At 32.3% G+C, this 24,510-nt stretch overlaps 4 protein-coding genes across 7 annotated transcripts; 2 read left to right on the top strand and 2 right to left on the bottom strand.

Moving 5' to 3' along the window:
• The first annotated feature begins 1,488 nt into the window (after positions 1-1,488).
• On the top strand, positions 1,489-4,865 carry LOC105422948 (thiol S-methyltransferase TMT1A-like). The gene is made up of 4 exons (XM_011632533.3): positions 1,489-1,620; positions 2,106-2,387; positions 2,785-3,044; positions 3,798-4,865. The coding sequence occupies exons 2-4, from the start codon at positions 2,111-2,113 to the stop codon at positions 4,056-4,058; spliced, it is 798 nt and encodes a 265-aa protein (XP_011630835.1). The 5' UTR covers positions 1,489-1,620; positions 2,106-2,110; the 3' UTR covers positions 4,059-4,865.
• On the bottom strand, positions 3,687-10,575 carry LOC105422947 (uncharacterized). Of its 2 annotated transcripts, none has more exons than XM_011632532.3 (3): positions 10,011-10,575; positions 9,828-9,933; positions 3,687-9,743 (listed from the first exon to the last, which is right to left on the bottom strand). In XM_011632532.3, the coding sequence occupies exons 1-3, from the start codon at positions 10,082-10,084 to the stop codon at positions 6,156-6,158; spliced, it is 3,768 nt and encodes a 1,255-aa protein (XP_011630834.2). In that variant the 5' UTR covers positions 10,085-10,575; the 3' UTR covers positions 3,687-6,155. The 2 variants fall into 2 exon arrangements, with proteins under 2 accessions (XP_011630834.2, XP_088939793.1); XM_089083667.1 differs by having other exon boundaries at positions 9,828-9,954.
• A 492-nt stretch (positions 10,576-11,067) lies between these two features.
• Upf3 (UPF3 regulator of nonsense mediated mRNA decay) lies at positions 11,068-16,173 on the bottom strand. The gene is made up of 7 exons (XM_089083674.1): positions 16,047-16,173; positions 15,711-15,908; positions 14,570-14,984; positions 14,233-14,384; positions 12,468-13,107; positions 11,887-12,107; positions 11,068-11,563 (listed from the first exon to the last, which is right to left on the bottom strand). Exons 2-7 carry the CDS (start codon positions 15,846-15,848, stop codon positions 11,348-11,350), a joined length of 1,782 nt encoding a protein of 593 aa, XP_088939800.1. The 5' UTR covers positions 15,849-15,908; positions 16,047-16,173; the 3' UTR covers positions 11,068-11,347.
• Positions 16,174-17,505: 1,332 nt separating this feature from the next.
• Su(z)12 (Polycomb protein Su(z)12) lies at positions 17,506-24,389 on the top strand. 3 transcript variants are annotated; one of them, XM_025217279.2, is made up of 10 exons: positions 17,506-17,761; positions 19,253-19,299; positions 19,718-19,901; positions 20,018-20,109; positions 20,234-20,426; positions 20,489-20,854; positions 20,947-21,257; positions 21,437-21,488; positions 21,555-21,690; positions 21,796-24,389. In XM_025217279.2, exons 1-10 carry the CDS (start codon positions 17,662-17,664, stop codon positions 22,442-22,444), a joined length of 2,130 nt encoding a protein of 709 aa, XP_025073064.2. In that variant the 5' UTR covers positions 17,506-17,661; the 3' UTR covers positions 22,445-24,389. The 3 variants fall into 3 exon arrangements, with proteins under 3 accessions (XP_025073064.2, XP_088939796.1, XP_088939797.1); XM_089083670.1 differs by having other exon boundaries at positions 21,437-21,690; XM_089083671.1 differs by having other exon boundaries at positions 17,517-17,761; positions 19,768-19,901; positions 21,437-21,690.
• The last annotated feature ends 121 nt before the right edge of the window (positions 24,390-24,510 follow it).

The following is a 24,510-nucleotide window of genomic DNA, read 5'->3' on the forward strand; positions in this document are numbered from 1 at the left end:
TATTGCGTTGTGCATATCACACGCTTGACACATATTTTAAGAGGTCAATGATTTTAAATAGATAATCTTAATAAATAACTGCGCAAAATTCTAAATGCTCTTATATGTGTGTGTGTGTGTGTGTGTGTGTGTGCGCGCGCGCGCGCGCGCGCGCGCGCGCACACACATGTGTACACACATATATAATACATATATATATATATATATATATATATATATATATATAGCGCGAATAAAAGAAAAACAGCGCTACATATTCCTTGTTCAGTTTGCGAACACCATCATGCATCCATAAGGTAAAAAAACAATGATCAGATGAAAAGCATTCGTTCCTGTGAGCAATTCTCTCGAATCAACGAACCATCGCGAAAATGACCGGCCTTCTCTCCGCCTCGATGTCACAAACAAAACGCCTCTCCACGGATTCGTGAAATGCTCTTCAATGAAATCTGTGTTCATGCATATGCGTACCGCAGAGCGCGAGTAACGTCGGGCGAACTGAAATTGTTCGATCACGCTTTTTGTTTATGGTCACTTTTGAGGCGAGCTAGAACAAAAAGGTCCCCTTCCAGCATCGATGTATTTCTGCGCTTTCATCAAACATTTCTCCCCCCCCCCATTTCTCTCTCTCTCTCTCTCTCTCTCTCTCTCTCTCTCTCTCTCTCTCTCTTTCCGATGGCTTTCGTGTTTTGTGTATGAACATTATTACAAAAATTGTGTATGAACATTATAAAATAAAATGAATTAAACTTATGCGTTTTTTAATACTTAATACTTTGTACTATGTTCTTTAATATTTTAGCAAAATCTTGCACATTTTTCTCATAATGTAAATGAATTATAACAATTTTGAATGTTGATTTAAATGCATTTTATAAATGAGAAAATTGAGTGCAGATCTGATTGTTAGAAACATTAATACAGCATTTTCCGTTTAACAGTAATTTTAACAAAAGAATACAAAAAGAATACACAAAATTTTCTCATCATAAAATGCATAGATTATAAAAAAATTATTTACTGTTGTTGCATATAAACATAAATGAAACTCATATCGACTCATATATCGAGAAAAAAAAAACAAAATTTCAATCCTTATCTTATCGTAAACAGTGACGGATTTACCGATAATTCAGAATTTAAGCTCCAGTACTACATTATGACGTGCATGTACTAAAAGACTTTTGACACGTAAATATATCGAATTATTAACCAATATTTTAAATATATTTTTCTACTTTAAAATTTATATCAATTATATAAATTATAGTTGAACGATAATAAATGTTAAACGATATAGATTTTAAAATTAAAATTATGCTTAATGTTTTTTATGTTTATATATTCGTAGAAGCATAAAATAATGCTTTCTTCTATGTTGGTTTTATTAATAATATGAATGAACGAACATTGTTTATATATTGTTTATATATTTGTAAATTATATTTTCATTAAACGTAAGATTCGAGAAATATTAATTGTAAGGCTCTCGAAAACGTAGATCCAGCTCTGAATGAGATACGGTGACATATATTTGCACCGCTCAATATTAAGTGAACAGTCAGAATAATAACGCTTTTACATAAGGAGAAGTCTACAAGATACTAGTTACTATACAAGGTATTAAAGTAATCATAAGCAGGATGCCTTGCAATCGTTATACACATTAATTAAAAAAAAAAAATTATATATAACGTAAATACCAAACATAAAAACCAAGTACTCAAAATATAAAATTACAAAAATCCTTAAACTTATGACGTTTTATTTGGATACATATATTAATATGTGTGTAATTTTTGTAATTAACTTAAATAAATTTGAAAACTACTTTATTACGTATATCGATCATATTACAAATAATAAAGTTAACTGTAATAAGACATAGACAGTCGTTATTTATTTTTGTGAGAAAAAGATGAATCAATAGTAAATATAGAAAAAAGAAAGAAAGTTGTATTTTTGCTCGTACTGGCAGGCATACTCTTGCGAAAATTATTTGTCGTATATGTCGTATATATATTTGAAAGAGTGGAATATTAATAGCTACTCGCGTTCTCTATTGTTATTATTGTTTTAATTAATTAAAATTTTCACCTATTCAGATAAAATGAGCAATAACGATTTATGGGTACGTGATGTCCTTGCAAGTTATGGAATAATCGCGTTAATCATCTTGTGCATCGCCATCTGGATAATTCAAAAATGGTCAACAGTGCGGAAGGATACCTACAAATCTTATCTTCTGGGATTCGAGATGGAATGCGCCGAACTGAGCAGTCCGTACAAGGAGCATCTCTTCAAAGCATTGCGATATATCGTTTCCAACGATCAAGTGTTGCGCTCTATGGGCTCCATTCGCATCCTCGAAATTGGTGTTAAAACGGGTGTGAAACTGATTTGCGCGCGCACGCGTTATCCCTTTATAACTTTATAGTTTAGCGAGTATACTCGCGACATCCTCATTACCCATAGAAGAACGATTGACAAACCGCACATTTTCATCTATTTTATATTATTCCACTTTTTCACTCAAGGCATCTTACGTGCCTTGTCGCATCTTATAAATATCCTTTTCCTAACTTTACACTTGAAGCATATAATATGTGTGTGTGTGTGTGTGGGGGGGGAGGGTTTTTGTGGGGTGTTTATGGTGAGTGTGTGTGTGTGTGTGTGTGTGTGTGTGTGTGTGTGTGTGTGTGTGTGTGTGTGTGTGTGTGTGTGCGCGAATTAACATTAACATTATATTACCTGAAAAATGCTGATTTGTGATATTCTTCATAGGCGAAAACATTCAATTTTATCCGGAAGGTACTCACCTCATCGGTGTCGATTGGAATACCAAATTAGGCGAATATCTAGTCAAAGGAAATCGTTCGTGGCAATTTTCTCATATAATTATCGAACGGCTAATAATAGGTGACGGAAGCTCCATGAAAAAAGTATTGACGGGATGCGTGGACGTGGTTGTAACAACTAGATCATTGTGTTCTGTGAAATCAGTACAATCTACCCTTCAGGAAATTCGACGAGTGTTAACTCCGGTAAGATCGACCTTGAATTTCTAAACGTAAAACTTGAAGTTGCTATAATTTACATCAAAATTATATTTCGTATAACCTATTCCAAATGATGTAATTAAAATGTCAAATAAGATAACCTTTCGATTAACTGCAATTATTTTCAGAGGGAAGAAAGAATATTGCAAAATTCTTTGCGAACAAAATGTACGGATATAGAATTATACTAAATTTCTTTTGTATTTTGTCGTAACGGCAACATTACACTATTTCTATGTGCGGGAGCGCAATTAAAATTACGTTCCAAGTAGCAATTTTATGTTAATTGACATCAAAGTAACGACATTAAAATTAATATTTGTTGCACGGTTTGTTACACGGAGTATGGAATACGAATCATTAAATGTTTTTTCTATAAAATATCTATAATATAGATTATCATGCTCATTAACATCAAATATACCGATATCAAATTCATTCAAATTAAATTAATGTGTTAATTAAATTGATAACTTGAACAATATTAAAGATAACGAGACGTTCCGCGCCAATTATTACAATTTTTTATTACAATTTTAGAAATTTGTACACGAAATAAAACAATATATCAACTTTCTACGGATTAAACCAATTATTAAATACTTTTGCATAATTGCTTTTTTTCCCTGTGGTCTCAAGACTTATAAAATATAAATAAAATAGATAATAAAACGATGTAAATAAATAGATAATAAAATAATGTATATGCATTTTTCCATTTTTGTTACAATTTTTTAGGGTGGAAAATATATTTTTGTGGAACATGTCCCAGAGAAGGAAAGCACTTTCGTACGATGGTTACAAATAGTGTTGACGCAAACTGGCATATGGCCCTCTTTATTTGGAGATTGTCGCTTGGATATTAACTGCGTTACAGATATAAAAAATGCTGGTTTCAAGAAAATATCATGGACATTCTTAGACCTGGACGGATATGTTTCGCATCCGCTTTACTTAACTCTCTCCAGACAGCATGTATTTGGCATAGCAACGAGATAAAGTCATATATCATTAATGCCTATTATTAGCCGTTCGATTAATTAATAAACATCAAATTTTCAATGGCCAAAACACACACATACACACACACACACGCGCGCGCGCGCAGTGTATAAATTTTATGTTTCAACACATCTTACGTCAAATTCTTTCTAAATTCTTTTCTAGATTCTTTCTAAATTTAGATAAGAGATAAAAATTTATTTTGTAAAAATAATATCTTCTAATCAAGGTACGCGGAAAATAAAACTTTTCTTCACAACAATACAAAATCCATTTGTCTCAATCGTTAACTATTTAATCCATAATGTTATGACATACATTTAGAATGTAATTTTATTCTTAATTAAAGATACATAGTTTTTTCTAGATATACAGTTATTTATTGATTATCGAAGCAAAAAGAGAGCCTTTAATATATTTTACACATCTGTTCCATCGAGATTGTAAATATTATCGAAAAATATTTTCATCGTAATATATTTTGCACAAAAAAAATTTTATCATTTTTATCAAAAATTTTTTATTTTTCTGATGTAGTCAATTCATATAGGCACTTATTATTTGATAATAATTAAATCAACATATAATTAAAGCAAAAACAAAGCTGAAATTTGCAATGTATGTTAATATATTACAATATCGTGAATATGACATAACCGATGGATTATATGTACATCTAATATTATTATATATACATACAGAAGTTTATTAAAGAATTATAACAACTTTTATGTTTAGAATATTATGCGATTAACATTACATGAAAAACAATAAATAACAATAAATTGCATTTAAATAAAACAATAGATTGTATTTGCAATTTATAAAAATTTTTCCTAATCTAACTTTCGATCATTTTTCTCGCACGCAAAAGAATTTTTCTATTTTATATAAAATTTATACAACAAACAAATGAAATTATACAAAATTTAAATTGAAAAATTGTAATATTTAAAATATCTTACAGAGTCTATCCTATAAAATCTATCCTTATTCCAGTCTATAAAGTCTATTTGATTAAGTTGTACAAAGATCTTTCTTACATTGTTTTTAAGTTTTAAATTAAGCACTGTACAGCACTGCTTATACATATATTTTCCTCTTAATTAATTTCATATATTCCTTTCTTTCGATAGAATCTGAGTCTTATGTGAGTTTTGAGTCCAGAGATTTTGAAGTTTCCTCAGAAATTGCGAGATTTTAGGTCTCGCAAATACGTGGGGTGACAACCGGGCTTGAATCTTTTACCAATTTCTAAATCGATTCTTATATTATAATTTAGATATGCGACATGTTTATATTGAAATATAAATTATGTATCTTGATAATATTTTAAGCACAAATCATATTGCAGATATCGAATTCTTTCAACATATTTCGTTCTTTTATATAAATTTATAAATTTAATTAATTTTTTTATAAATTTAAATTCACGTGTACAGAATGCCTACAATTGTATAATATTTAATACATTTCACTGTTTTTATCACAATAAATGGCTCGACCTTAACCAATGTACATATGTTTATATTCTGGCGGATACATTTCATTTCTCTCGCTTTCACGGATCTAAAAGAAACTTGAATACTTTAGTCTTCTCTATAGCAGAGAATGTGTTAATTTTATAATACGATTCTTTTTAATTAATACGTACTACATTCATATATCATCGCATAATTAATCTGTAAGTTTTTGAGAAAAATTAATTTGAAAGAAAACGAAACAATTATTTATTAATAAGTAAGATATAATTACAGAAAATATAATTCCTTTTGAAAAATTAATTATCTTTAATTAATTTTCTTTAACTTTAATTTTCAATCTACTCGTTAATATGCAATTGTGACTTGAAAGAAAGAAATGGGAGAAAGAAAGAAGAATTAACGTTATTCTATTTTTCTTTCTATTTTTCTTTTTTAAATGATACGACGTTCGTCTTATTAACACATATGTAGATTGACTAGTTTTGTACACACTGTATATTTAATTACATCATAAAGTATCGCATTTCTCTTATACATTTATACATTTATACATTCTTCATATATTTTATGTAAACATACGAACTTTATTACATAACTTATTTTAAAAGCGCTACAAAATTTCGCTCGAGTCGGAAGAATCGTAATAACTTTTCGTTTGAAACATTAACAATTTTACCGTAGATGTGACATCGTCCTGCTGAATGGCACCTAAATTTTTTAATTCGTGAGAAATTTTCGTATTTTTCGATAAACGATCAAAATTAGTTCTCTCAAGATTAGTATTAAGAAATATCTTTTCTTGCACAGATGCATCTTGCACATCGTTTGTAAGAAAAGAGGAAGATGTGTCTTTTCTTGTATTATCGATTTTCAAATTAATATCATTATCAGACTCCTTATTATTAGCTATTCGTTTATTTACCTTAACTTTTTTCTCGATTGATTTCGAATTAAGTCTTTCATTATGCATCCGGTCATACTTTTCAAGAGAAGAATTCAATGAATCTAAATATCCTTTACTATACTTTTTTACAATAGAATTATCCAAGATTTCTTCTGAATTAGCACAATTGCGATACTGCAATTTATTACTTGTGGTAAAATTTTTTAACATTTTACAACTTACAGACGAAGTATAACTATTACTTTCTTCAGAATCTGAAGAGTTCGTGTAAAATGTTTTTGTTTGGAAGAATGTAACATGGATTTTATCTTTAATCTGCTCTTTTTCATTTTTCTTTATCATTCTATTTGAACATCTTATTGTACCATTATTGCTTGTATCATGATCAAAGAACGAAGTTTTTCTCCTACATTCACTTGAATTATCAGAAATACTATTACCATTCGCACTTGAGAATATAAATCTTTCATTTTTACACATCTGTATGGAGGCAGTTGTCGGCTGCATACTATCAAAAGATTTTATCTCGAAAATTTCACCGTGTTTTTTTTCTTCATTTATTAATCCAATATTTTTCCGTACAGTCTTTTCCGATGAATGGATTACTCTATTTAAGTTTTCACTACAACGATGTTTGTTTTTATTACTAGTAACCGAATTGGTTTGATTATATAAACTGTAACTTTTTCCAGCAATATTTGTTTCTAACATTTTATCATTTGTTGACTTTACTTTTAATCTTTTTTTAGGATGTAATGATTCGACAAAATCATCTTCGTCTGATGATGTAAAAGTTAAAATTCTACATTTACTATGATCATCTTGACTTATTTTACCATTATCTTTGTGTTGAAATGTTTTATGTCGAAATGCAAAATCTGACTCTACTTTATCAAAACTTTCATTTCTATTTAGAATAGTATCAAGTGTACTGCATATTTTAACATTATTTTCTTTAGATTTAGTATTCATCTTCGACGAATAATTATCAACTTCATGATCAGTTGTTCTAACAGGTGTTCCAATTTCACAAGTCGCATCAATTTTGGAAAACTTTTTTATTCGAAGTTCCCGTTTACAATTAGTTGACAGATTTATATTTTGCGATATCTTCTTTTTATTGTGGAAAATATTGATATTTCTAACGTTGCTGTCTTCTTTAAGATATACATTGGCAGGTAATCGTTCCAATACAATCCTAATTTCTCGAAGTTTTATATTATCTTTCTTATTGGTTACATATGAATTAGAATACGTTTTATTTGATATCTCTTTTTGCCAAATAATGTCATTTTTATTTAAATCTTGTATTTTCGCCTCTGAATTCGCACATTGTTTTACTAATAACGGCAATCGTTCCAACATTATTTTAATCTCTCGCAATTTCACGTTATCTGTATTATTTCTCCCGTACAAAGGAGAATATGTTTTAGATTTATTTAATAGCACATTTTGCTCGATAATCTTATTTTTATTCAAAACTTGTGATTCTATCGTTGAGTTAATATGTTTATTTAATAATTGTGTACGTGGAAATTCTTCTATACATGACTTTCTATTTTGACTCATTTCGGAATCTTTTAAATTTATTTTTGATATTTTGCCATCTTTCTTTCTCGCATTCAAAACAGAATCATCTTCAACATTCAATTTTAGATCAAAAGAACAATCACTCAAACACGAAGAGACATGTCGCAATTCAGCCACGTTACGTTGACAAATCAATGTGGTACTCTCGTCATCTATCGTTTCTAATTTCAGATTTTCGAATTTATAATATAGTTTTCTACATTTGTTTAGACGTTTATCATCATATATACTTGTTTTATCCGTAATATGGATATTTTCGTCAGATTTAAATTCATACTCTTTATAGGAAGGCTTAATCCGCTCTAAAAGTACAACTGGTTGTAGATTAATGGATGTAAAATTTGGTTTACATTTTACATTTTGTACAAAAATATTACTATCATTCTGAAATGAAATGTCGTACTGTCTATGATGTGAATCATGCTGAGAGTCTGATAAGCTCTTGTAAGAGTTGTCAATATTGAAATCTTGAATCTTGCCATTATTTGTATGTTTATCTGTACTAATTTTATTAAAAATGGAAGCACGTTCTTTTTCCCTTTTCCTTTTGACATTCTTAGATCCAATATTGTTTCTATTAGAAAGTTTATCTTTATTTTTATGTAATACAAATGTTTCTTTGTTAATCATACTATCGGAATCTAAAGCAGGATGTAAACTTTGTTTTGCTCTAGATAATCTGTTTGTATCGTGTATTTCGGTTAGTATTAAATCCACAGGTGAATCCCTGCCTGTATACAATTTTTTACAACGGAAAGCTGCCAGGCTCGTATCCTTCGCAATAATTTTTCGAGTGATATTACTTTGATATTTCATCTGTTTCTCATGTAAAGTATTCTTTTCCAACCTCTGATCTTGATTTGCATCGTCATTATTTTTATTATTCCCAATCAATCGTTTTGATGCTTTATCAAATTCTTGAAAAGTGGGTGCAATATTGTCTATAGTGTGTATATTTAAGCTCCTTTGATTGACATTTAACTCATCTATTTTATTTGTCTCCTCATGAGATAAATTCTGCGAACGCATATCAAATTGTACTGTATCAGCAGACATTAGTGCGCTAGTATCCGCTTGATCATATATTTCTGTCATGCATTCCATTGATGCTGGACTATGTAACTCAATATTTAAAATACTAGCATTAACATTATTGTCATTGTTTTGTATCTTACGATCAATTCTTGCGGTTCCTATATGTTTAATCTTATTATTGGATGTAACGTCTGCACCTTTGATGACTGAAACAGTCTTTTTTAAAGATTTAGACTGAATACATTTTGCACCTTCTATAATAGCCATAGTATCAGCTTTCTTCGTAATATACGTATTTGATCGAATATAAGCTGCAGTATCTACAGAACTGCAAGATGAATCATTTCTATGTTTTTGCTCATTGGTTACATTTCTCATATTTGTTGCATTTGGAACCAAAGATGCTAACAATGTAGTTTCTTTTTCACTTAGAGATGAACCTGATTCAGATACTTTACTCTCATTTAGAAGCATCTTATATGGTGGATTACCAGTATTTATCCAATACTGTACTAAAGTTGCAGGTATACGCATAGGTGTCCGGTGTATTCGTCGTCCACAGCTATATTCTTCCTCGCTAATTTCTTTTTCTTCTCCTGTTCCCTGTTTTTCTTCCTCTTCTTCTTGAGGTTCCAAAGTATCAACATTTAATTCTATATCATCAGCTATCTATAAAACATGAATATTTTAAATAAGATATTGTAGGACGACAAAGATTCTCCAATGTGATTTAATAAAAGCATAGCAAGATACCTCCTTGGAATATTTATTAAACAGATTGCTCCAAGTTTTTTTCCTAACTTCCAAAAGTTCTTTTGGTATTTGAAAATCAAAGATGTCGTCTTTGGTCCCCGTAATCCTATTTACGAGTCAATAATATCTATTGAAAACAAATTTATAAAAAAATATACATTATATATGTATATATTAATTTACCTTTCGATACTTTGGGAATAGGATTGTGAAAGTAAATCATTATTGATGTTTCCATTTACTATACAATTTTCCATAAGTCAGTTATGTTACTGCATCAATAAAATTGAATAAAATATTTTTATTATTTATCTTCTTCTTTTTTTAATTGATTATGATCCAATAAGAAATCAAAATACACAGGTGCAAGGCAGACCAGCTTTCGATATTATTTGAGAGACCATTGGCTGCGTTCAGCAGAGAAAGCAGATCAGTGAGCGCTCAGTGATTTTTCAATATGATTGGTCTTTGCCATTAGAACTTCATTGAAGTAAGAGTAGAAACCAATCATAATAAAGAATCACTGAACTCTCACTGATCTGCTTTCTCTGCTGAACGTAGCCATTAAAACAGTACACTCTGGTAGAGCCGGGAAGAATTAAAACCAATATGGCGATATCTCGCGGTAGAATTTAAATGATTTTTTTTAATAATAGTAACTCCTTAATTTCAATTATATGTATTCACATAATTTTATGTAAACATATAATGAGAAAAAAATTTAATATTAAAAATTTTATTTTTAGTTTTAAATATTTAGAACTAGTTTTATTATATAGATCATATTATATGCATATTTGAATATAATTATGTAAGAATGTTGATACTATGTATTGATAATTGACTATAAATTTATGATCATCAACATAGATAATTGAATAAATTATTTATGATACAAATCTCATAAATAAATATGTATATTGCTATATCATGTAAACTGCCATAAAATTATAATTAAAAATTAAAATTTTTTTTTCTAGTTATCATCTTCATAAATAATCAAGTATAGTAAATGCAGCTTTAAATAAAATTAAATATAAATAAATTGTAAATGTGATATATATATATATATATATATATATATATATATGTCTAAAAAATATCGGAATAATAAACTAAAATAATGAGTTAATTGTTCAAAATTCTAACAATCATGCACGGTCACGCAATTCCCATAAGATCGTTGATTTTCTATGTTAACATTCTCACAATTTATTTAAATACATTATAACAAAAAGTATATATATATATATTATATTTATTATTTCTTCAATGATATTACAATAATAAAATTACGTTAAAAAAAGAGCAAAAAAAATCATGAAATATACAATGTGTGTGAAATGTTTGTCTTACACACATGTATAGGATTATTTTAGAACGTGACAGAGGCAATAACATACTTTATACAATGAGGAAAATTATGTATGGCTATTAAATCTGCGTGTAGAAATTGATGCATCAACAGCCAATCTGTCGATAGAGTATGTAATAAAGTAAGAATTGGTAATGAGAATCCATTACGCTACATCACGAGTGACACTGCGTTTGAATGTCATCGAGCGTACTTCTGTTGCACTGACTTTTCCAGATTTGCTGGTAGTGCAGGAGACACTACAATTCGGCGTAGGACTCTGAGATAAGGACGATCGTTCATCGTTTGATTTCTCACGTTCTAATCGTTGCTTGCTAAACTTGCCCATGCCAGGTCTATAAATCTCCATCGCTGGACGATCCTATAATCAATTGAATAATTAAAAAATATTTTATTACTCAACAAAATAAATGTATTAATAAAACGAAAATATATGCAGTGTATAAACAAGTATTGAAAGTCAGAGTATATAAATAAAAAATGTATTTTTATGAATATATCATAAAGATATCATAAAGTTGATAAAAATACAAATATATATATATATATATATATATATATATATATATATTTGTATTTTATATAGTTTGTATTTTTATATATTATAAAAATACATAGAAATAATTTATCAGATTACATTGAAAGTCAAGGCTTGATTTAAACTGCTATCAAAGAAACTCTTGCCTTATTCCGTATTCTACGTTCTAATCGTGGATCTTTCTTGTTTTTCTCCTTCTCCTCGTTATCATTTTTTTGGAAGTTACTTTGTCCTCCTCCATCTAATGATTTGTGACGTCGTAAGCAATTGCCATCACCTGCACCACCTTCGCCGCAACTTTCGAGAGAATTACGTCTTTTTACAATTTTTGATTCTTTATCCTCAGAATCATCCTCATCATTGACATCTATGTTAATATATTTGTTACATATGTTATGTCACAGAAATATTAGTCCATAAATATTCTCTCTTGTTTATTTAATACATTGTTTAACAAATTCACAAAATTGAAAGACACGATATTTCAAATGCATGCGTTTGCGATTTCTTTAAAACATAATTTTGCAACAATCAATTCGATTAAGTATCTAATTAAATAAGTTATTCTCATCATAAAATTAAAGTTTATGTATTATTCATTAAAATTGTAAAAAGAAAAAGAAAAAAGAAAAAGTAGATTTTATTAAGTTTTTGAAGATGTTAAATTCAATGACATTAAAAAATAAGAGAAGAAATAAAATCTCTTTTACGAATAAATCTTTTTCACCTGCATTGATTGCATTTCCTTCTTCTATACTATCCCGGTTATTTTGTATCGCATCTATTAGCCTATCCTCGAGAGTATTATGTTGCTCACATTCATTATCTTTAATATCATCTCCATTATACACAAGTTCCTTGTCATTTTCATTTTCCATCTCTTGTGTAATATCATGTTCCTCTTTTATTTTCTTTGAATTCATATCTTCTTCATTGGCCTCAGCAATCTGCTTTTTTGTTTCTGCTAATTTTTTTTTCTCTTGTCTCATTTTTTCGTAACTTTTTCCACGTCTCTCCTCCATCTTTCGATCTCTGGATTCTTTAAATTCTTCCTTCATCTCGTACCTCCTGTCATCTCTGAGATCGATTCTTCTCTCCTCTCTCACATCTCTTTCGTGTCTCCCATAAGGTTTTTTTTCATCGTATCGTCGCGGCTTGATCTCTCTTTCCTTATTTCTATCATCAACTCGTTCTCTGTACCCCTTAATGACAGGCTTAATTTCTCGATCTCGCATTGATTTCTCTCTTATTTTTTCATCTCTTTTGTTTCTATTTTTCATCTCTTTCGGCGAGAGCTTATCTCTTTCTTCCTTATTCTCCTTATCATCTTTTCCTGAATCTTTATCTAAATCCGGATTCCTTAAAACCTGTAAAAAGTCACAAGTTATATATATATACTTATATATGTAGATATCTATTTTATTATTTCCAATTATTTCATTATATATCTACTGTCTTTTATTATTTTGTAATTTTTTGCTACGACATACTTCTTTATTAAAATGTTTGCAAATGCATTAGATAATGAAATATACAGCATAATAATAAAATAATTAGTCTTTTCTTAGAAACATATACTTTTCAAAAATTGAGTACAGATTAAAAGAATTACAAAGTGACGACATGCTATACACGTATATGTGAAATTATAAAGTTTTAAGAAAATTGTAAATATAAAATTAATTGTAAATATGTGATAAACGCTCTTTTCTCGAGAACTATCAACATTCATCAAACGTCAGCATCGACTTCTCTGCATATCACATAATACAGCAGCACGATTCGCAAAGTTAAATCCTGAATCCATTTTTTTCACATGCCACTTTGGAGTAACATGCAATTCATTCGATGTCAATACTGCACCACAACTTTTTTGCAGGTCAAAATGAAGGAGAAATTCGCGGCTACTAGTATAAATGAAAATAATCATATACATATTCAATATATTAAAAATTTTAGAAAAATATGAATTTCTTTTGAACTTTTCTTTTGCTAATAAAGAACTTCTTCTTACATGGTTGCCTTTATGGAAACAAAAATAAGTTTTGCAGTTAACTTGATTACTGCCAGTTAAATATTGTTTCTTGATATCGAACATACTTCTAATCTGTTTTGTCTTTGTAATATGCTCATGAAACCGTTGATGTTTCTTATACAATTTCCCTTGCGCTCGTTTGTATAGAAACCTATTGAGGAAAATCTCATCGCCATATTTATATGTACTCGCGTTTTCGACAAAGTATTGAAAAAACGTGTCTTCAAGTTTGATATTTGTGGAGTGAGATGTACGAAAGTTGGATGATTGTTCATCTTCCGCGGTATATATATGCTGCAGATGAAAACATTCGGTATCAGCAAATACAGTAAAGAACGAAATACACAGTACGAAACTGTCTCTCAACTAAATCGGATAAGCGAAAAACAGTTATTATCCCGTGTATTCCATTGTACTGCATTTGTTGCTAATTGACATATTAATTCAATTATTTTACCTTAGAGATAACAGGATCATCTTTAGTCCTTCGTCTTTCCATATCCCTCCGTCGCCTTTCTTCACGTTTTTCATCCCTGAGACGTTGTTTCTCTTGCTTACGAAGTTTCAAATATTCAAGCAATGGAGTTGTTGTTACTTTCTTCAATGTATCTATACAATACAATAATTTTAATTTTAAAATAATTTATATCTTTATAAGCAGTATATGTCAATTTATATGTTTATAAACACTATAATCAGAGTTCCCTAAGAATTCAAAGTTATTCCAGAGAATAGATATTCTAAATATTACTACATCTTAAAAATTTAGATAAAAATATGTATAAAGCACTCACTATCTGGTGGTTGATAAGAATACTCGGTTTTTGATTGGGCTACACTCGAATCCAACTCCTGATTCTTTAAATTTTCTAAAAAATTTATGTAATATGGATCACTCTCAATGGTGCCACATTTGAGATCCTTCTTCTTGCCCACACGTTTCTTTGGCAATCTCTGAAATGGTGCAAATTCCACTACTGCGGGATATTCTACTCCTTTGGAATCTACGAAGACATAATTGTCAAACTTCTCTCGAAACATAAAAATATCTTGTTGCTCCACAAAATTGATATAAGCGCGAGAGAAAGCAAATTGGCCAAGGGACATGTCAGCCTTTGCGAAGTACATATAATCATGTTCCGGCAGTGGAGAAACTTGTTCTAAGAATTGATCCTGAGTCATTGTTGGAGGCAGCCTTCTGATCACCACCTAATTCCAATCAATAATACTTTATATTATCTTATATATTTTATCAGATTTTTTAACTTTAATAAAGTTAAAGAATGTTCACTTTCCATTAAAGTTTTACTTCTGGCATTACATAATAAACTAGAGAGTTTTAGTCGAATCATTGATTCCTTGCCCACTGTCACCACAGAGCTATGACTCCATTGAAAGTTATTAATGTTTACAAAAGTCAACGATTCGGTTTCTGTTGGAGATGAATGCGCTGATAATTATATCATATTCAGAACATGTAAATATATCAATATATGTTTTCCATGCACCTATGAATGCATATAGACACATATGGGCATTTTCAGTAGTGAATTTTGAAGAGCCGGAAGTGATACTTATACCAAAAATATTGAGTTCAGATTTTTAATATTCTCACTCTACTAGATTACATTCCATACTATACTTCCAACTATATTTCCAACGATATATAGTTTACCATGTAATGCCAGGATGATCCTCCTTTTATAAAAGATCATTGAACATGTATAAAGCATATATTTGTTCAAGTCATTTTGTGTAGTCACAAAATTTCATTTTCTAAGTTGATAAAATCCAGCCGGTTCTATTCCTTTATATTTATCTAACATAACCTATGCCATGTTTACATTACTATGAGAAAACGATGGGAAAGTTAATAAAGTATGTCTATCGCGACAGAGAAACACATGTCTATAATAAAGATCAGTCCGGACGAACCTTTGTCATTGGACGACATTTTTCTTTTTTGTTATCTTTGACTTTTCCGACATCCGAGGAATTAGGTTGCGTGTCGTTTTGTACAGAACAGCTGTCGTTTTGCGTAGCACCTTCGGATTGTAGTACTTCTTCGGTCATTCTGACTCACAATACAGGTTCGCGATCACTTCTCGAGATTCAGAGGAACGTTCGACTCGACTGGTCCAAGTGGATCCAAGAAATATATCATATAATTTTGCCCTCTCAAAGATCAAGCAAAAGGCTCTTTTTTATATTCATACGACTCTCACGGCCATTTTGGCTCGATTCGGAAATAAAAAAATCTATTCTTTTTACCTAAACTGGCTGCACTAGTTCAGAGTATATCTTTCTTCTTCCAGTGTAAAAAAAAGGAAAATAAACCGTAAACTAGTGCAATCAGTTCAGCCAAAAAGAACAGACTTAAAGAAAAAACTGAAAATTCACAAAGATTTGTTTGTTCGTAGCTATCAAATTGGGTTTGTTCGTGTTACATATATCCTTATAATATTGGATAGCATTCAATTGTCCACGTTGCCAATTGATTATTTAAAATAAAATTTTTTTGATTGGTTGATTCAGTGGAAAATTTTCAGGCATCGGTCGCTGTATTCAATTACAATGTGATCAAACGGGATGCTTCCATAATATTTTGAGTGCAGTTTACTACATTTAGTGCTACAAATGCGAAATATTTTTTGATTGCTCAATTCATAAAATTCTTTGTTCTGATTGGTTGATCAAATGCTTTGAAATATTGTGGCGCTAAATGGACCGTAGCCTTTCTGTACGTTCTGCATTTGAATCGAATGTATAATATGCGTATGTATTGGAGAAAAAAGAATTAGAAATCTAAACAAAAGTTGCCAGACAACACGAACAAACTTAGCAAAATGTCTCTTCATGCTGACATTCGATGCTCGTTTTCAATACCAAAATAAAAGTAATCATTCAAATTTCACTATTCCACAATTTTGATGTGTGATGCAATCTATTTTAACGTTAAAAATAATATGATCATAATGTCATTCAATTAGATCGCAATCTTAAAACCGCAGAGTCGTGTATCATGATGTTTGTTTGACAACAGCTTGTCGCGAGTCGCTAGGTTGTAACATAATAACCAATCAAAAAGCAGAACGTTCGTGCGTGATACATGATACTCTCTTCTCATTGATCACAGCGATATATTAGTCGTAATCATTAGAATACAACAATTAATTAATTCAAATTAAGTCAACGTAATTGGTCTAAATCTATGGATATTTTACAATAGATCCTTGGAAATTTTCCACTAAATCAACCAATCAAAAAATTTTATTTTAAATTAGCCAATCAACAAAATGGACAATCGAGCGTCATCCGCTGTAAGTAATTGTATTCAATTGCACGTGGTCAAAGAGAACGTTCCCGAAATTTGAATGGCGAGTTTTTATCGTGTGATCTATTTTGACGCTGAAAATAAGTGTCGAAAATCAACATAAAAAGGTGGCTTAAAATCATTGTGAGTATTCAGATAATTGTTTAAAATGTTTATGCACTTTTGTATTTGAATAATTTCATGTATAGCAGCATTTAATGCATTAATCCGATGTAATGTGGGTGATGAAGTTCGCTATAAATCTGTGCAAACCATGATTTTTCGGTAACCTGTTTGGTTATACTGTATCGCGAATTCCGCCAGAGGTCTTCACAGCACTCGTTCGACGGAGTCCGTCTATCACAAATTATCGTCAAGTTCACGACAGGATACTCATGGAATATATGGCGCGTCGCGAGGGGGCGCATCAGTCGCCGTGGGGCCGCCGGAGCGCCGCAGTTTTCGCGCGGGGCGGGTGTTGTGTCGTTGTCGCGTCGCAACTTTCGCGCGACCGAGAGTGAGAAGTTGGTGTTACCGCGGGGGAGCTGGTCGTTGACGGAGGAACGCGCGAAAATGCCGCCGAAGAAGCGGGAGAAGGATCTCGATGGGCAGAAGGGACCTCGTATGGATCAGATTCAGGCCGATCACGAGCTGTTTTTGCAGGCCTTCGAAAGTAAGTTTTGGAAAATACATTACGGCCTTTTCCCATGCGCCTTGTCTCTTTGCCGCCTATCGCGCGTCTTCCGTTGCGATAAGCGGTCTTCAACTTCTGCTCCGGTTTCCCCGCGTCGATACCCTACCCCCTCCCCTCTCGTACGACCCTTCCGTTAAGGGCACGCGACGCCCCCGCGAACATCGTGGTTTGTCGTTATCTTGCCACTGCCGCCGCCGTTGTCGCTACAGCCGCCGCCACCGCCGCCGCCGCCACTACCACCGCCGCCGCCGCCACCGCCACCGCCGTTGCGACCGTCGTCATGATCGGACCTAACCCCATCCGCCGCGAATCAACTGGAGCGCCAGCCGTGGCGCGCGTCGGTTCACTCTCCGCGCCCTCCGCCACTTCCAAAACGCGCGGACACCTGTCATCCTGCTCTCTCCTTATTGCAGATCGGAGACCGAATGCACGCGATTAATGATGTCGTGCGAATATTACTCCCGTGGAAAAACCCGTTTTCCTTATCCGCTTCTTCGCGGAAAATTTATGCTACAAAAAAAAAAAAAAAAGGAAAGAAAAATTAAAGATAAAATTTTTTTACACGACTTACGGAGAACTTCAAGCTGCATAAATGCATGCGAATTAAATAGCAATATTATGGAGAGACGAGAATTAACGGATCAAAACGCATTCAAATGCACGTCAATTCGTTATGTTGTACGTTAGTTATGAAGATTTTTTTCTTTTTCTCCAGATGATAAAACTAGTGCATACTAATTTATTTTCATAAGCACTTGTGAGAATTTCGAGTGATTTAATTTTGTAAAATTGAAAAAACATGTGGGATCAGATGGGTTTAGCCTGCTTGCGTCGTAACAAACAGGGTGCAGGCGTCTCAAACAATATTGAGTCAAACCCGTTCATCATCTCCCATCTTGATACCTGATTGAAGGATCGTCTTCCTCCTAGTTTATATCGCTTTTATATCCGAAAAGATGTTTTTTAAACTCGAGAATATGATCATTCTTGAGGCCATCTAGAGAGTTTATTCTGTACTAACATGGAAATGAATGAAATATTTAGGAGCAAATATACATTTGTCAATACAAAGGAAATTAAATTGTTACAAAATTAAGAAAATAGATTCAATTCAATATAAATAATTAATAAACATTCTTTATATTCTATATGTATCAATAATTACAATTAATTAATTATTAATTGTACTGTTAAGTAATGTGAGTTTATTTCTCCTTTTTCTTTGTTATTTAACTTACATTTTGTTAGAATATAAATGTATAATAAATTAATTGCAAGTGATGCATTTGTATACACATAGTAATGCTGCAAATTAGCATAAAAATTATTAAAGAAAAATGTTCGTTTCAGAACAAATGTCTTTCGTTACAATAACACATAAATTTACATGTCTACTATATAATTATTATTTAAATTTATTTTAATGTCTTGATGTTTCATTCTCTAATGTTTAATGTTTCATTTTTCCAGAACCTACACAGATTTATCGATTCCTGCGCACAAGAAACCAAATTTCGGTGAGTAGATCGTTTTTTTTTTAATGTATTTAATTTATTTATAATTTTAATTTGCATTGCCCTCAAAGCGTTAATTATATTTTGTTCGATTCTGTTATATGTGTGTATAACTTTGAAAATATGGTGTCATGAAAGTTTTTCTAACATAATGAAACATATGAAAATAAATAATTATAGTAATACAAGCATTTTTATAAAGGTAAGTTATGTTCTTTTGATTCAGTTGAGGATATTCCACAAATTTACATTTTATATAATTTTCAAAATTTTTGTGTACGAAATTTATATAGTGTGGTAGGTATAAAATTTAAGTATAAGTTATATTGTGAAAATTTAAATTGTTTGAAGATCACACACCCACACACAAGTTACCAATCTGGGCGATAGATGCACATTAAAGTTTAACATTTCTTTTTAGCCGATATTTCTGTATAGAAACTTAACGTATATGCGGCAACGTATGTCCAGAAGTCACAAGTCACGGCGTGGATTTAAAGTCGACACAATTTTGGACAAATTAATAGCGAAGAAAAAGCACGAACAGAATCTCGGCGTTCGCGGATTCATGACCCTTACGTTTTTAGGATTTTACGATAAAAGAGGTACATCTTCATTATGCAACTTTTTTTTTATGTATATCTAGTTTAAAATGTAGAATTCTATCGACATTTAACTAAACAATTCATGTACTTCTTAAAGTTGTGATGTGTAATTGTAGTTGAGGCATCACAAGATCCTGTCAAAGTGGAAACATTGTTGTTAAAAATCTGCCACAAGAAAAGAAAAGACGTTAGCTCGCCTATCATGCAAGTAAGTTTGATATCTATATGATGTTATAGGGTTTAAAGTACAAGTACAGTTCATAGTACAAAAAACTGGTGTAATCAGATTTTGGATTGAATCGACTCTCGATTGAAACACAGCATTTCTTTAGGTTTCAGTCGGTACGAGCGAGGTCCCAATCAATCCTTCCGAGAGTCAGCCTCCACCGAAGGCGCCCACGATTTCCATACCCAATGAATCTTTCAGCTTAAATAATGGTCACACAGCGAAGACTTATATGCTTTTGCTCAGGGTTTACTGCATGTCTAACAATGGCTGCCTTATAACTAACTGTGATTTAGAAGGTGGGAATAAGAATTGATATAAATGGCTTGTGGAGTATATTACAAACTGTACGTTGTTGTAGAACCAGCTCAAAAACGTCGGAAGTCGTCCACGGGGTCGATAAAGGTCAATGGTGAGGAAGTGAAACAATATGGTTCGGAGCTAACTGTGTATGACAAGCACAATCGATGTCTATTGACGGATGGCGAGTACGAGCTAGGTTTGCAGGAAGTACAAACCAATGTTAGGTCCAGTCCTAAGAAACACAGTTCTTGGGAAACTGTGGCCGACATCAAAGACTGCGAACCATTCGATATGTTTAGGCAAGGGCCGACGTTGAAATTCCGACTCAGTTGGACGGTAGAACCGAGCAACGGTTTGGTGGATAGACCGATGCCGATACCTCCAATACCGAGCGGTGACAATAAGGAAAATCGATCGGCCAACGGTCAGTTATTATATAAACGAGGGATATATGTTTGGTCATGCCAAATATCCATACAAAAATATCACTGTAAACGTTTATCGTTATCTTTTCAGCTGGTTTCGAGCGTTCCTCTTCCGTAAATCATAATAATAATAGCACAAATAATAATAATAACGCAACACTGCCAACGCCTAGTCCGCTAACACCCTCGTCGAGAATGAGTATCTCCAATGAAAAGGTGGACACTAACGCTAACGGAACTCAGCAGATAGTGTATCAATTTTTGTACAACAATAACAGCCGGCAGCAGACAGAGGCCTGCGAAGACCTACACTGCCCCTGGTGCTCGTTGGATTGCGGCAAACTATATTCGCTTCTGAAGCATTTGAAGTTGTGTCATTCGCGATTCACATTCACATACGTGGTAAGTATATTTTGCATTTATGTTATTTATTTATAAATAATATATATAATATATATATATATATATATATATATATATATATATATATATATATAATAATATATACATAACTTGTATATTTGCAAATGTATAAATTTTGTATTCTCACTATGACATTAACTAGTTGGTTTTCTTTCCAGCCAATTCCACAAGGTGCCCGAATTGACGTAGCAATAAACGAATGCTATGATGGTTCGTATGCAGGTAGTCCTCATGAATTAATTTCACAACCGTCTAGTGTACCTTTTTCAAGGACAGGACCAACCAGACGTACGAGCGTGACGAATATCCTGGTGTGCCGTCCGAAGAGAACGAAACCAAGTCTGTCCGAGTTCTTGGAGCTTGACGAGAATGAGTTTGAAAGTCAGAGGCCTTATATCACCGGCCACAATAGGTAGGCATTAATCGTGATATGAATCGTGGTAGTATAAATAATATTTTGCGTTTACTTTGTAAACTAAACATGTACACTTGAATTATATGAATCTGCACTCTTTAGACTGTATCATCATACCGTGACCTGCCTGCCTATATATCCCAAAGAAATGGACATTGATTCCGAGGGTGAAAACGATCCAAAATGGCTGCAAACGAAGACGATGATGATGATCGATGATTTCACAGATGTGAACGAAGGCGAAAAAGAGCTGATGAAGATGTGGAACTTGCACGTAATGAAGCATGGATATGTAGGAGACTGCCAGATACCACTAGCTTGCCAAATGTTCTTAGAGAATAAGGGGAAGGAATTGCTCATGAAGAACCTTTATCGCAATTTCGTATTGCACATGTGCAGTCTGTTTGATTTTGGGCTGATCAGTCCGGTGATATTATATCAGACTATACAAAAGCTGCAAGAAATCATGAAGGAAGGCGGCGAGGACGGGGACGTGCGTAAAGTGTTGCAGAAATCGCACGAATCTCAGGTGGAACATTGGAAGGCTACAGGTGCGCATATACAATCGATGCATGATATCTCCAAAGTCAGTATGGCTGGCGGCATTAAGATCAATTTCGGCAACGATGGCTCCTCGGGTTCGTCAACTAACGCCAGGCGAAAGACAACCACTTCTATGCCATTAGGCTCACCCAACTCGCAGAACGTCAAGAGCACGATGCACAATAACGTGCACAATGTTAACACATAAACACGGGAGCTAACGTAAATGACGTATACCGTTGTCATTGTCGAGGAGCAAGACTGTCACTCACAATAGTTCGATGCAGAATTCCGTTGTTGGTGCATATCTCGCCTTTCCATCGTTCGTCAGCGAATTTCGGTGCGATCTTCTCCGACGCGGTGCATTGCAAGCAAGATTGTACTCAACGGTGTACCCAATTGGAGGGTATAAGCACGTTGTCGAATATACCTTGTTGAACGATCTATCGGCAAAAGTACAAACTCTGTAGTGCAAGTGACGGAAAGCAACAACGCGATGCGATTCTGCCGCGCCGCATATCGATACAAGCCGGCGAGTATCACCAGCGAAAAATTGATCCTGGATGCGCGATACCGGTGACGAACAACGATAGCGTCGCTGCAGCCGCTAGCCAGAAGCCGTCCCCGAACGGAGGTAGCTTCCAGTAGCTACTCATCAGTAGTACAGTAAGATCGATTTCGCGCGTTTCTAATGCAAATTGCATTTTCTTTTTTTTGTACAGTATTTGTTGCAAGTAATATAGATGATTATGCAATTGACATTATTAAATAAATAATTATTGTTTTAGCTGTTAGTGCGATTTTTGAGATTTAATTTAAAGCTTATGCAATTGATTATTGAAAACGAATCGAGAAAAGAGATAATAGGGGAAGAAAGAAGGGAAGAAAGTCCGGCGAATGATTTTTTATCCTACTTGTCTCTGTGTCGATGATTCCGATCGCGAACAATAAAGTACAATGCTTCTTGCAACACGATTTTTATCATACTTATTTCTCTTTTTCTAGTCAGTGGCGGTTTTTTTTTATTATTTCACTTTTTTTAAAGTTTTTATTTGCGTAGCATTTTTGATAAATTCTGCAATATCTATATCTATACGACAGATTTATAAAAACTCATAGCGAGTCAAAAGCAGCTTATTCCAGAAATAATGAAAAATGATTTTATCAAGCGCATATCGTTATGTTATTATCGTAATTTCATATTATAACGGAAAGACGAAAAACAAACGATCTCAGGATTTTTAAGAATTAATTTCTAGAAATGATTTTGGCTATATTCGATTTTGGCTATATAGCATAAGAAAGAATTTCTAGTTCTACATTCTGCTTGCAAGGCAAGACCGCGATTATACGAAACGTCTTTCTACAATCGAGATAAATTCTCTTATCTTTTATATAACAAAACGCATACTTTATAAGCAGATTAATTGTAGCCAAATTTTACAGATTTTTTTATCATTTTAAATTTGATTGTTTCCGGATTGAATATGCTAAGTGATGAAAAAATGCTACGGTATAACCGTTTAGAATTTCTGAGATTTCAAACGCGCGTATATATATTATACACAGACATACGCATATATACAAAAATATAAGAAAAAAACCTGTGAGGCTGTAAATTATACTTTACATTTTCTACATCGAGACGGATCGGTAGAGTGAAAGTGCCTTTTACCAAACCAAGCGTAGGCCTGAATTCGCAGAATGACGATCAACAATATTTAGGAAATATTGAATATTATTATTCGTTATTCCTAAAAAAAAAATCACGAAATTATTATACTCGATTTAAATTAACGAGATTAATCATTCGTATATTCGATTTATTCTTTAGTGATCGTCATTGCAAGTGTGATTCAGACCTCTAGTATATCATATTAGAAATGTTATAAATTTGCGTGTAACATATACAACTTTTACTGCCGTAGTCGTTCGAAGAAGCGTTTACATTCCTTTATATATACTGTCTTCTTTATATTATAGGTAGTCTATGAAATTTTTTAATCTTAGGATATGCCGTCGAGGCATTTAAGTTCAACGGAATTATCGTTCTCTTCGAGCGACTTCCAATTCACTGTCCAATAATATTATCTATGATAGGTTGTAAATAGGAGATTAAATGATGAAATAAATATGTGGACGTGAGAAATATATATTCTATAGCTGTCATTTTTATCATGGTCTCTTCATGGTCTTTTTTTTTTTTCTTCTATTAATCCTAGATTATAATTTCTCATTCATTACGTGAAATGGTGCTCTAAGGATTAAAAAAAG

This window comes from Pogonomyrmex barbatus, unplaced genomic scaffold, assembly GCF_055798465.1.
Source record: "Pogonomyrmex barbatus isolate J1 unplaced genomic scaffold, ASM5579846v1 scaffold8, whole genome shotgun sequence".
Lineage (NCBI taxonomy): Eukaryota > Metazoa > Arthropoda > Insecta > Hymenoptera > Formicidae > Pogonomyrmex > Pogonomyrmex barbatus.